This window comes from Zalophus californianus, chromosome 10 (genome assembly GCF_009762305.2).
Source record: "Zalophus californianus isolate mZalCal1 chromosome 10, mZalCal1.pri.v2, whole genome shotgun sequence".
NCBI classification, from domain to species: domain Eukaryota; kingdom Metazoa; phylum Chordata; class Mammalia; order Carnivora; family Otariidae; genus Zalophus; species Zalophus californianus.
Window position 1 is genome coordinate 46,511,825 of NC_045604.1, and position 13,438 is coordinate 46,525,262.

Consider the following 13,438-nt stretch of genomic DNA (forward strand, 5'->3'; position numbering starts at 1 on the left):
GGAAATATGCCTGTGAGTATGAAGATGACATTTGCAAGATTTGCAAGAGTTAGGCAAGATTTTATCTTCTACAGTCTTTGCAGACAGAGCAATGGCTGTTTTCATAGCCACTTAAAATTCATTTTGCCAGCCTTACCATTCATAGTGTGTTAAGACACCTAAATTTTAAAGTAGTGTTTATTTTTTATTTTTAGTATCATAATCTATATGTAACTCTTTAAATCATTGGTGAGAAATTATAAAAACTCACATATTTTGCTTTTGTTATGATTAAAATATAAAGAATGAATTAATGCCTTGATACTAATGGAGTGCCATGTTTCCATTGCTTTGGTTAATGAAAAGCAATTGTTATTTATGATTATGATGATGGTTGATGATGGTGGTGGTGATGGTAATAATGGTGATGGGTCATGGTGGTGAAATGAGATTAAAAACCAAATAAGAATGGATTACTTCTCCCCAGATCCTAAAATTTGCCTCTAGACTTTGATGGAGTTGAACTAAGGTTTTTAAACTTGTTCTTGCTCCATTAAAACCACTTTATCAAAACAAAAGGAGCTTTTTTTTCTAGGAAATTAAAAATTCTAACCCTTGAGATAATTATAGTGAGGTCTGTTGCATCCTTATTTAACCTAATCAAGTGAAGCCCGAATCATTCTGACCATCTTTATTCAACTGTTATTTGGCAGAAATCTAATTTTGCTTCCATATTTGTTCATGTCCTTTCTGATTTTCTTACTGTCAGTGGAAATATTCTTTCCAGAACAATGGCAAATTTCTCACCTTCTGTGAGATGATGTCATCCCATCTGTGTGTATGTACACAGACTGATTTCATGACCCTGAGCAGCACCCTATATCCAGGCTTTATCTGAGAAATGACCTCTTAGCTTTCTGCATCCTGGTTAGAGTAACTGCCATTTATTTTTACATTGATACGTAAACTACAGAGCCTACCAGTGGAATTATTGCTGGGCAAGATGCCAGGCCAATTCTGTCAGACTTCATTGGAAAGCACCATGTTTAGACAAAAAAATCCCAAGAACTGCTGAATCTTTGCAGCAATCCTGGGTTAAAATGAACTAGACATAAGAAACATTTTATTTTCAGAAAGTGGGACTGAATAAATGTGGGTATTCAATAAATTCCAAAGAGAAAAAGTGTTCCTTTTTTCCTCATCCCCTGAAGATTATCTGCACACTCCCACAGCATGTGTAGTCCTCTGGCATTTCAGAATTGATGGACTCCAGATGCAATCACATATTGAACTGTTGGCCATGGCCAGTCTGCCCTTGACCCCCTGCATTTCTGTAGCCCTATGTTCACCAAGAAGAATCCATGGAATAATGAAACTATCAACCAAGTCCACAGGCAGGAAAAACCCTTTAAACATTAACTTCAAAGACAATCATAATTTAAAAAACACAATGTAAACAGGAAAAAAGGGGAGGTGATCGTAAGCTGCTAGCAATTAGGCATTAATTAGTTTTGTTCAGTTGTGTAGCTGCCCGGTCCAGCAGTACCACTTGTATCTCCTTCAAATGTATTAGGATTCCTCGGACTAATTTTTCTTAGTGAAATTAAGCCACAATTTGGAAACTAACATAGTAAAGATATATAATAAATATATACAGAACTAACTAACTGAATTTCTGGATTTCATTTATATTAAAAACCCAGTTAGATGGAAAGTTGACACTATGTCTGTTTGGTTCATCATTGTATCCCTACAAGTTAGCACTGAGCCTGGAACATCATAATTGTGTAAGAACCACATTATTAAATTTACTTATTTTTGTTAATACTTATGACATCTATTTCAAACACTGTGGAAGTGAATTTATTTTCATTTATCTTTTTGAGTGGGGAATATTTACACTAGGAAAATTATTTCTTTGATAGTACTTTCTTTGAAGATTAATACTCTGTAGTAATCTAGATGTAAAATGTGGAATTGATAAGACCAGATATATCAACATTCCAGTTACCCCAGCAAATTTTTGTATCCTTTTGGACAATACCTTCCTGATTTAATATTTCATTTTCAAAAGTCTTTTTTTTTTACCAAAGAAGTGAAATGCATGCAATAGGAACTTTGAATAATTGATATTTCCTGTTAAGTTGTGTTCTGTGAATCCATGGGCTGAGACAAATGATCAATATAGCAAGACCTTGAGTGGTGCCAGGATAAAAATTCTTAGAGCCAGGTTACAGTGTAGGAATGAACTGTATTCCATCAACAGTTTTAAGTGTCTATTATTTACAAGTCACTGTATAAAATGTAAGGGATGTTAAGTACTGTAGGAAGTAATGAATACAGAATAATATGAAAGACATTGTTTTTACCTCAACAAATTTATAATCTAAGAAAGAAAGAAAGAGAAAGAGAGAAAAAAGAAAAAAGAAAAGAAAGAAAAAGAAAAGAAAAGAAAGAGCAGTTCAAACAAAGCAGGCAGCAGTCAGGACAAGTTGTGGCTCCAAACCTGTGTTCATTATAAAGAAAGATGCAAAAGACCCTAACTAGAGACTTTTCTGGAAAACAGGTTTACACCGGAGTTCCAGCTTAGCAGACAGAAGCCAATGGTCAGCTGGTGGGAGCAAAATAGGAAGGGGTTACTTGGTAACCAGTGGAGCACAGAAACATGACATTGAGATCAAATTCATTTTATTCTCAAAGAGGAGTTACTTCCCCTGCTTTAAAATTCCTTTGGATCCAAAGAAAACCAAAGTTGGTGGCATCACAATTCCAGACTTCAAGCTGTATTACAAAGCTGTAATCATCAAGACAGTATGGTACTAGCACAAAAACAGACACATAGATCAATGGAACAGAATAGAGAACCCAGAGATGGACCCTCAACTCTATGGTCAACTAGTCTTTGACAAAGCAGGAAAGAATATCCAATGGAAAAAAGACAGTCTCTTCAACAAATGGTGTTGGGAAAATTGGACAGCCACATGCAGAAGAATGAAACTGGACCATCTTCTTACACCATATACAAAAATAGTCTTAAAATGGATGAAAGGTCTAAATGTGAGACAAGAATTCATCAAAATCCTAGAGGAGAACACAGGCAGCAACCTCTGTGATCTCAGCTGCAGCAACTTCTTGCTAGACACGTCTCCAAAGGCAAGAGTAACAAAGGCAAAAATGAACTATTGGGACTTCATCAAGATAAAAAGCTTTTGCACAGCAAAGGAAACAGTCGACAAAATCAAAAGACAGCTGACAGAATGGGAGAAGATATTTGCAAATGTCTTATCAGATAAAGGGTTAGTATCCAAACTCTATAAAGAACTTATCAAACTCAACACCCAAAGAACAAATAATCCAATCAAGAAATGGGCAGAAGACATGAATAGACATTTCTCCAAAGAAGACATCCAAATGGCCAACAGACACATGAAAAAATGCTCCATATTACTTGGCATCAGGGAAATCCAAATCAAAACCACAATGAGATACCACTGCACACCAGTCAGAATGGCTAAAATTAGCACGTCAAGAAATGACAGACGTTGGCGAGGATGCAGAGAAAGGGGAACCCTCCCACACTGTTGGTGGGAATGCAAGCTGGTACAGCCACTCTGGAAAACAGTATGGAGGTTCCTCAAAAAGTTGAAAATAGAGCTACCCTATGACCCAGCAATTTGCACTACTAGGTATTTACCCCAAAGATACAAATGTAGTGATCCAAAGGGGTACGTGCACCCCAATATTTATAGCAGCAATGTCCACAATAGCCAAACTATAGAAAGAACCCAGATGTCCATAGATGGATGGATAAAGAAGATGTTTTATGTATGTGTATATACATATACATATATATATATACACACACACACACAATGGAATATTACTTAGATAAAGTAGATGGATAAAGAAGATGTGACACACACACACACAATGGAATATTAGTCATCAAAAAATGAAATCTTGCCATTTGCAGCGAGGTGGATAGAACTAGAGAGTATGATGCTAAGTGAAATAAGTCAATCAGAGAAAGACAATTATCGTATGATATCATTCATATGTGGAATTTAAGAAACAAAACAGAGGAGCTTAGGGGAAGGGAAGGAAAAATAAAACAAGATGAAATCAGAGAGAGAGACAAACCATAAGAGACTCTTAATCATGGGAAATAAACTGAGGGTTGCTGGAGGGGATTGGGGTGGGGGGAAGGGGTAACTGGGTGGGGGACATTAAGGAGGGCACAGGATGTAATGAGCACTGGGTGTTATATAAGACTGATGAATCACTGAACTCTACCTCTGAAGCTAATAATACATGATATGTAATTAATTGAATTTAAATTAAAAATAAATAAAAATAAAATGCTAAAAAAATAAATAAAATTCCTTTGGTTCCTTCCCTGTACTAATTGGGCTAGATCCCCGATAACAGTCATCTAAAGAGCTCTTTCTGGGCCAGAGTCCAGGGAGGGGGCTTGAGGCCAGCACAGTTGGGTCTACCAGGGTACTTCTGCAGGTCTGTGGTCCTAGTGCTGCCCTGGCCATGGAGCTCTTGCTGTGATTGACCACCATGCTGCTGCTCATATGGCTGAACTGCATGGCCAAGTTCTAAGCTAATATCACCTTGTACTGAGTGCTCTGTTTCACTGTCTCCACTAAGACCTATTGTAGCAACACACTCAGATGGTGGAGAACATGAATATTTTCAGTTGTTTTGTCCAGTGCTTCAAGTACATATGGGGCCTTCACTTTGAGACAGAGGGCCACCAGAAGCTGGAAGTGAACCATCCTTGTGTCATCATTTCTAACCACCAGAGTGTCCTGAACATGATGGGCCTCTTTACAAGCGCTGTGTGTAGATCACCAAGCAGGAGTTCTCTTCATGGGGTCTGTAGACCTGATCATGTGTCTTGGGGACATCTTTATCAACTGGCAGTGCTCCAGGACAAACTGTGACTGCGATGTCTGACATGGGCCAGCACATGGTCAGCGAGAACCTCAAAATGTGGATCTACCCTGAGGATTTGCAGAAGGACAGTTGGGACCTGCTACCTTTCAAGAAAGATGCTTTTACTTGGCAATTCAGGTCTAGGTGCCCATCATTTCTGTGGTGTACCCTACCTTCTTCTCTTTCTGTGACCCCAAAAGGGAGTTTTTCCTCTCAGGAACATTCAAAGTGGAGATGGTGGATGCCATCACCACCAGTGGCCTCACTATGACTGATGTCCCCAGGCCATGAGGACCACCTTCTTCCACATGTCCAAGACACCCCAGGAGAATGGAGTTACTGCAAGGCCAGTCTAGTAACCAAGGCCATGGGGCAGAGCAGGACTGGGGGGCTGGATGGCTGGGAGGCAGGACCTGGCTAGAGAATGGACAGAGGAAACCCCTTCCCCCATTCCCCTGCCCCAGCTGCCAAATACCACTGTGTCTTGCTCCTGTAGCTCCCCTGGCTTTCATTCAGGCCCCTCCTGGCACTGGCCTCAGATCCAGTCCCCTGATGTCCCCCAGAGGAGAGTTAGCCAGACCCTTCCCAAGCCCTGAGCGCAGGGCCTCATCCACTCTCATGCATCCAGGTTCTGGAAGTAGGAGTAGGCCTGGGGCTCAGATGGGCTGACAGGGCTGATCTGAGCTGCAAGGTATCAGGGTAAATGGCCAGAAGTTAAGGCCCTCCACCCTGAACCTGCAGGGTAGAGGCAGGCTCCTGGGTCCTGGCCACAGCATGCATCAGGCTCTCAGGGAAAAGAAGGGCTCTGGAGGGACCAAGACTCCCAGTCTTGTGCAGCCTGGGCCATAAGGAACAGGGGAGCAGAGTCTGCAACTCCTGTCAGCTTTGGGGAAGAAATCTCCTGAGCCGTACTGCAACTTGGTTGTTTTTATAAACGAATTCCTGGAAGTACAAAATAAAATAAAATAATAATAAAATAAAATAATGGTGTGGCAAGAAGCCTACAAATACGCTAATGCAGAAAGCTCCTAACATCAAGGTAAGTTGCCGCTTCACTATATATGTTTCTTTCTGTTTGCAGAACCACCCAAAGTCACTGTGATGCCCAAGAATCAGTCATTCACAGGAGGATATGAGGTCTCCATCAGGTGTTCTGCAACAGGTTATCCCAAACCAAAGATCACCTGGACCATTAATGATATGTTTATCATGGGTTCACACAGGTACTGGGTTTGTATCATGTTCTTTGTTTTTACTGAGTGAAGTATTGATGAAAAACCAATCAAAAGTTGGACAAAACTAATGTGACTAAATCCCTAAGGTTAAGGGAGCTTTGACCAAAATCCACAGCTTTAGATCTTCTAAATAGGGCAGGAAATGGCCATAAAATAATAAATGATGAATTGACAGAGTTTGATGTTCTTCAATCTTGCATTTAATAGCTGGGCCTAAGAGCTTCACAATACTTGGCGTCGCAAACCTGACACCACAACACTTGGTTTACCTTGAATAATTTAAATGAGGATAGCAAACTTTCTGTGGGGTAATGTGTAGTTTTCATGAATCTATTAAAAGTATGGTCCTGGGATTTAACAGGAGAGAGAAGAGGCAAAGGACAGAACAGTAGCTCTAATTAAAATGTGTGCAGGCATTCTTTGCAATTCCTATTCACTTTTGCCATACTACATTGAGATGTATTTTATCTGCTGGATGACTTCAAAAGACAGTGAATCCTCTCATGCGCAAAGAGTGTAATGAACATGTGGAACACAAGTAAGGAAGTTTCCAGCTATTGAACTTCCATTTCTCTGGGTTTTGAGGAGGACGAGGGCTTAGGGCCAGATTCTATTCCTAGACTCACCACTGACTTTCTGCGTGACAGGAGGTATTGCCATCTCTCAGGTTTGCATTTGGAGGAACTATTTAGCATAACAATTCACACAGAGTGTGATTGCCTGGTTGCAAATTCCACTTCTTCCATTTACTAACTGCCTTTGGGCAAGTTATATAATCCCTTTGCTCATCCGTACAACAGAGATAATAATAGTATCTAACTCATTGGGTTGTTATGAGTATTTAAAATATGTAAAATTTCTGGGGCACCTGGGTGGCTCAGTTGGTTAAGCAACTGCCTTCAGCTCAGGTTATGAACCCAGGGTCCTGGGATCGAGCCCAGCATCGGGCTTCCTGCTTGGCGGGAAGCCTGCTTCTCCCTCTCCCACTCCCCCTGCTTGTGTTCCCTCTCTCGCTGTCTCTCCCTCTCTCTGTCAATTAAATAAATAAATAAATAATCTTAAAAAAATAAAAATAAAATAAAATATGTAAAATTTCTGGAGCAGTCCTTGGCACAGAGCAAGTACTGGATACATGGGATCTATTATTACTACTACTACTACTATTACTATTATTATTACTACTACTACTATTACTATTATTACTACTGCTACTACTACTACCACTACTACATTTCTGTTTATAAATTGACAACATTAATAATTTCTACAGTCAGCACCAAAAATATGTCTAAGATATTTGCAAGGAAGATGCTATAGTTTTCTCATACTATTATTAGGGTATTTTCAATTTTATTTTATTTTCATCCCTAGGTATAGGATGACCTCAGAAGGTACCTTAATTATCAAAAATGCAGTTCCCAAAGATGCAGGGATCTATGGTTGCCTGGCAAGTAATTCAGCTGGAACAGACAAACAGACTTCTACCCTCAAATACATTGGCAAGTATAATCAGTTTAAAAAGGCAATGAAAATAGGATGAGTATCATATCAAGCAATTTAAAAGTACTTTTCTGAAAATTAATATTAGGAATGAATTTTACCCAGTCTTATAATTTATTATTCATTTCACACATTGATTAAAGGAAATACCGTAACTAATTTAAGTTAAAAGTTCAGGGAGTAGATAGCTTCTTTAGTCAACAGAACTCCAGGAGGCTTACAGGTTGTGGTAGAGTCCCAGATGGTCCACAGAGTTCTATCCTTCCATGGTTTTTCTGTTGTTTGCAATATTTTGCTTACATATTAATAAATTCTATGTCCTTTCTAGTTTACCTCAACTTCCATTTTATATTTTTCACTTATATTCAAAACTTTATAATATTTCTATTATGATTAAATGTTTATAACATTTCTGTCACTTATCCTGTCTACATATTATTTTCACTTTTCATTTTTAGTTTTTCACCTCCAAACGTAAACATTTATTGAAGATGCATTTCATGATAATCATTCTATAATATTCCATAACATAATGATTGTAATATATTGTAAAATAGGATTGTAATCTATTTTAATATAATCATATATTCCAATATAATAGAATATTTCTTTTAATTTGTTTTTTTTTCTAAGCAAATAAAGGACAAGGGCATTACATGCTCAATGTTAGTTTGTAAATTGTGAATAATTAATGGCTAGCAATCCACCCTGCCATTCATGGTAAGGTAGTGAAACTGGAAGTGGAAGAAAGGAAGAAAGCTAAAATAAAAATTGAGAATTGTAGTTGGTGTGTACATATGAGGGAGGTAGCAAAAGTGTCATAAATATTGAATCTGAAAGCCTGGAAAGAAATGGTCTCATTGACAGAAGTGAAGGCACATGGCAAGTAAGTTTGGAAGATTGGAGAGGAAATAGGCAGTGGGAATGCAGAAAAGGGGGTGGAAAGAGATTCTGAATTGTAAAATGAATTTTGGTTCATCACAGGCCAAAATAGTTGACCCACTTATTTACCTTATTAATCCCCCAGAGTATCTAAAAATACTAAAGATTGTGGAATATAAAATAAAAAGATGTATGTTATGAAGTCCTTACTTTTTGAGAGCTTGTGTAATGGGAGTGGCTATACATAGAGAAATGTAAGACAGCAGACAGACAAGTACTACAGTGAGGGTTGGCAGAGAGGAAGATTAATTCTGACTGGGGAATTTGTAAAGATTTCTCAAAGGAGACCGGATTTAAACTCAATCTGGAGGAATGAGTGGGATTCGAAGAACTGGGGCAAAGGGCATTTTAGGCTTTTGCAAAAGCAGGAAGATAGGAGAGAGTAGGGGCTGTATAGAACTATCAGCATAGCTTCATACCTTGTGATAGGAAAGGAAACATTATGGAGGATAAGTTAAAAAAGAGAGCTCTGCACCAGTTTATGATTTCTGAAAGCCAAACTAGAGAATCATGAAATAAAATCACCAAAATTTTTCTAGCAGAGGATTAACATGATCTTTGAGAAGTTAACTCTTAGCTTTGTTTAAAACTACCTCAATTAAAATTGGAAAGTCCTAACATGCACAGTTCAGAGAAGAATGTATGTATGAGTGAATGAAGCATTAAGCAAGGGAGGAAAGAAACAGAGAATGTTTGTATTTAGCATCAAAGGGAAAAAGGGAATGGCGACTCTACTTTTTATAGATAAAACTTTTAGCCTTAGACTGCAACTCTCTCTGTAGTTAAACATGAATATCCTTAAAATCATGCAGAAAATGTTACAACAAATTAACCTGTAATTACATTATCCTCAAGTCTTAATCTAGCCAAATCAGTCTTACCATCATAGCTCTTTTGATATTTTTATTACTATCAGTCTTCTCTCTGTTCCTTTATATTACTTGTTACTTCTATAAGATGCGTTCAGATTTCTAAGATTTTTCTTTCTTTATCTTTTTTTATAAGGACCTTTCTGTTAATATCCTAAATTTTTACTCTTTTATCAGAATTATTTTTGCCTAATATATATATATTTGACCTTAATAAATGATCTTCTCATCACATACATCCATGTACACTTGCATTGTAAGAGTCTCTTTCTGTTTTTAAACACTGAAATAGCTACAAGCACATAAATACTGGTGGATTTTGTTAAACTGGTTCATTTAGTGTAATTATAAACAAGGTGCATGTCGCATTGGACCAGACATTAACCATTTGCTTGTTTGTTTTTTTTCAGAAGCCCCAAAGTTGATTGTAGTTCAGAGTGAGCTCTTGGTTGCTCTTGGGGATACAACAGTTATGGAATGTAAAACCTCTGGTATTCCTCCGCCCCAAGTTAAATGGTTCAAAGGTACATTTCTTAAGTATGTTCATGTCTGGTTCACTTAGTTTTGTTTTCTCTTTTAAAATGATGATTTGTTAAAATTTTGTTTTGATGTGTGACTTAGCAGCCCCATAAAATGTGTTTATGATCTCACTGGAGACAATAGTTCAAAATTCTGAACTCTAAATTTCAGGATTTGACATCTGGTGTGGATTATAGGACCATGAAAATCAAAGCAGGAAAAGTTCGCCTTTGCTAATCCAGCTGAACATTCTCTTTGTTAGTTTAGGATTGTTTCCTGTAGAAAAGGGTCCAAGAATACTCTGTTAATGTTTAAGATGACTTTCCTGATTTCGGTTCACTTTTCTTAGAGATAATGGCTGTCACTATTAGAAAGTTTTCTAGATTCTCAAGGACACTTTGTATAAAGTCCTCAAAAAAGATATAACATTAAAACTTATAGGTAAATGAAAGACAAATGTGTTGTGTGGTTGGCTTCATCGTGCATGGTAGATGCTTTTATCAAGCATGGAAATTGTCTGCCTGCATTTGTAACATAAAGATTACACCTATGTGATTCTATAATAAAATAACAGTAATTACTGTGCTATTTGTCTTAGTGAGAATACACTTGGGTCCTGGTCTAGGCTCAGATGCTGACAGTAGATATCTGTGTAAAACATCCCGCTTCTGTTTCTGTCTCAGTTCTTCCAATCTATGAGCAAGAAAAATTCCCGCAAACACTCTAAAAGGGAGGTTGCTAGGATTATTGAGATGCTGTTTGCAAAATACTTTTTAATCTTCAGATGAAAAATGCTAAACAGTACAAAGAACTATTGTTATGATTCTGTTTGTTAAATCACAGACATCCCCATAGCAACAGGTTGATGTCATAATCACAAAATTATGAATTCACCTCGGGTTCAAACTCTTGGGGAACATGAGGTGAAAAAGAAAGGCTTTATGTAGAAAACAAACACTTAAATAATACAAATCAAAAACAGGAAAACTAGGAGAGAATGCCATTTTCATGGTTTTCCATGTTAAATGATTTTGAGTCTTCATGTTTTCTGTGATAAGAAAAGCATTTCTGGATTTGCTTCTTAATTAGGTTTATTTCAGGTAACATACACTAATTTTACTTATTTAAAATACTTAAATCTTTGAATTACAAATGAAATAATCAATGTCAAACTCACATCATGAATAAATCCAGAAAAAATGTGTTTTAGAAGCAGTATTTCTCTTTTTTAAAAGTCAGTAGTTTATGTTAAAAATAAAAATTAAAAAAAGTAATATAACTTGCTGACTTCTCTGCCCATAGCTAGCAGAGTCACACAGAAAGTCTCTTATTTTTAAAACTGAGTCTGCTTTTCTGAATTAAATGTAGTCTTCATGTTAGCCTGGGTCTCATAAATGGCTTGGAAGGTAAGGAGGAGTTAGGGAGCCATGTAACCACCATATGGAAGATTCTAGAATTGACTACCTATTAGTTCTCTCAAACATAGATGTTGGGGTTCAACAGACCCAGTAAATAATATCCCGTTTCTCTGTCCAAGTTATGAAGCCACAGAGCTAGAATGTAGGCATTAAACATCGACAGACCATATTGGAGGACATGCTCCAATGTTCATCAACAATATGCAGTCATAAACCCCACAATCAGGCCAACCTACTGCTCTACCTATCCCAGGCAAGCAATTTATTACATATGCAGAGTCTGGACCATCAAGAAGAGAACTAGAGGATAATCGCTTCTACATGCAGATTGGCTCCAGAAAGAAAGGGGGAGGAGGCAGCTGGTTTTTCCTTTTCCACCTCTGCTAGGGATGAGACGATAGGAAGGTTATGAAAATTCTACCTATGGAAACCAAGGGGTAAAGAAGAGACCTCACCTTAACCAGAAGAATAACTTTTTCCTCATACCCTTTTTTTTGACAATTCTGAGCCGAAGGCAGTCACTTAACCAACTGAGCCACCCAGGCGCCCTTTTTTGACAGTTCTGATTGAATGAAGTAGGTGGTGATTGATTCCTTGATTGATTGTAAGAACACATGGAATCTATCTTCTTAACAAATGTTTAAGTGTACAATACAGTATTGTTAACTATAGGCACTTTGTTGCACAGCAGATCTCTGGAATTTACTCATCTTGTGCAATTTAAACAACAGTTCCTCATTTCCTTTGCTCCAAACCCCAGGCAACCACTATCCATTAATAAATTGTATTCCGTTCAGACCATCAGAGAAAAGGAATTCCATAAGTACAAATACCCATCAAAATTTTGGATTTTTCATTTTTAGAAATAAGCAACATACAGTGGGTTCAAAAAGAATTGGGGACACTATTAAAATGTTGCATAGAGGATATTTCTGGTAAAATAAATTGGATTTTTAAATTTAGATTGGTGTTTCTTAAAGTGTAGTCAGGAATCCCTGGGGGTTCTTCATAATTCTTTTCAGGGAATCCAAGAGATCAAAATTATTTTCCTAATTATACCAAGATATTATTTGTCTTTATCACATTCATTGTCACATGAGAATATAGTGGAGTTTTTGGAGGCTACATAATGTGGAAGCAAAGATGAGCACTCAGCTGTCTTCTATTAAGCTAGACATTCTAGAAATTTGCAAAAATGTGAAACGCCACTCTTCTCACTAAATTTCTCTTGTTTTTGGAAATATAATTATTTCCTCATAAAATATGTTATGTTAAAATATCATGAGTTTGTTATTATAAAATAAATGCATACATTTAAAATTTTTCAGTTTCATTTCTAAATTGCTAAATACAAATAAATATAGTTCATATAAACAAAACCTCATTAAAGTCCGCAGTAATTTCTAAAAGTATAAAAGGGTCTTGAGACAAACATTTTTGAGAACCACTAATTACCATCAGCTATTTGAAAGGATATCATGCCAGGGATAATGATCTCTCTGTTTGTTCATCTTACATCCACAGAGACCAGAATAGAATTTAAACTACAGCATAAAGAGAACCCTCTTTAGTGGTAATGATGTTAAATTCTAGCATAGATTGTCAGGAAAGTTTGTATATTTTACTATTTATACCATTCTTTTAATCTTATCTAATATTAAAACTAAATAATCCCTATTTCACTTCCATCTCAAAATTCTATATTTCTCTATGGTTTCTAAATAATTTGGTGACTAATTTTTCAGTCGAAATGAAGAAAGGAGAGATTATCAAAATGTGATCAGAATGCAAACTTGACTAAACCAGTGTTTCCCAATTTATATTTTGTTTCATTGCTGCTATTCTTTAAACATTTTTATTTTGAAAAAAGCTACTAGCTAAAAGGTTTTGATTTTATCCTCTTGTGTCCTTTGACATACACAAAAGAAATAGGAGAGAAGTAAATTCCAAAATTCTAAATGCATTTTAGTCCAAACATTCTAATACTTGATGAACAGCTAGGTCACATCGCATTCTCCCTTAGTGGGAGGAA

The 13,438-nt window shown here is 36.9% G+C and overlaps 1 protein-coding gene across 1 annotated transcript in view; it reads left to right on the forward strand.

The window, feature by feature from the left end:
* Window positions 1-13,438, forward strand: part of HMCN1 (hemicentin 1) — a 471,707-nt gene that overhangs the window by 220,453 nt on the left and 237,816 nt on the right. The window contains exons 12-14 of the mRNA XM_027611279.2: window positions 6,005-6,146; window positions 7,530-7,657; window positions 9,880-9,993. Coding sequence (XP_027467080.1) covers window positions 6,005-6,146; window positions 7,530-7,657; window positions 9,880-9,993 — 384 coding nt within the window. The remainder of the gene's footprint in view (window positions 1-6,004; window positions 6,147-7,529; window positions 7,658-9,879; window positions 9,994-13,438) is intronic.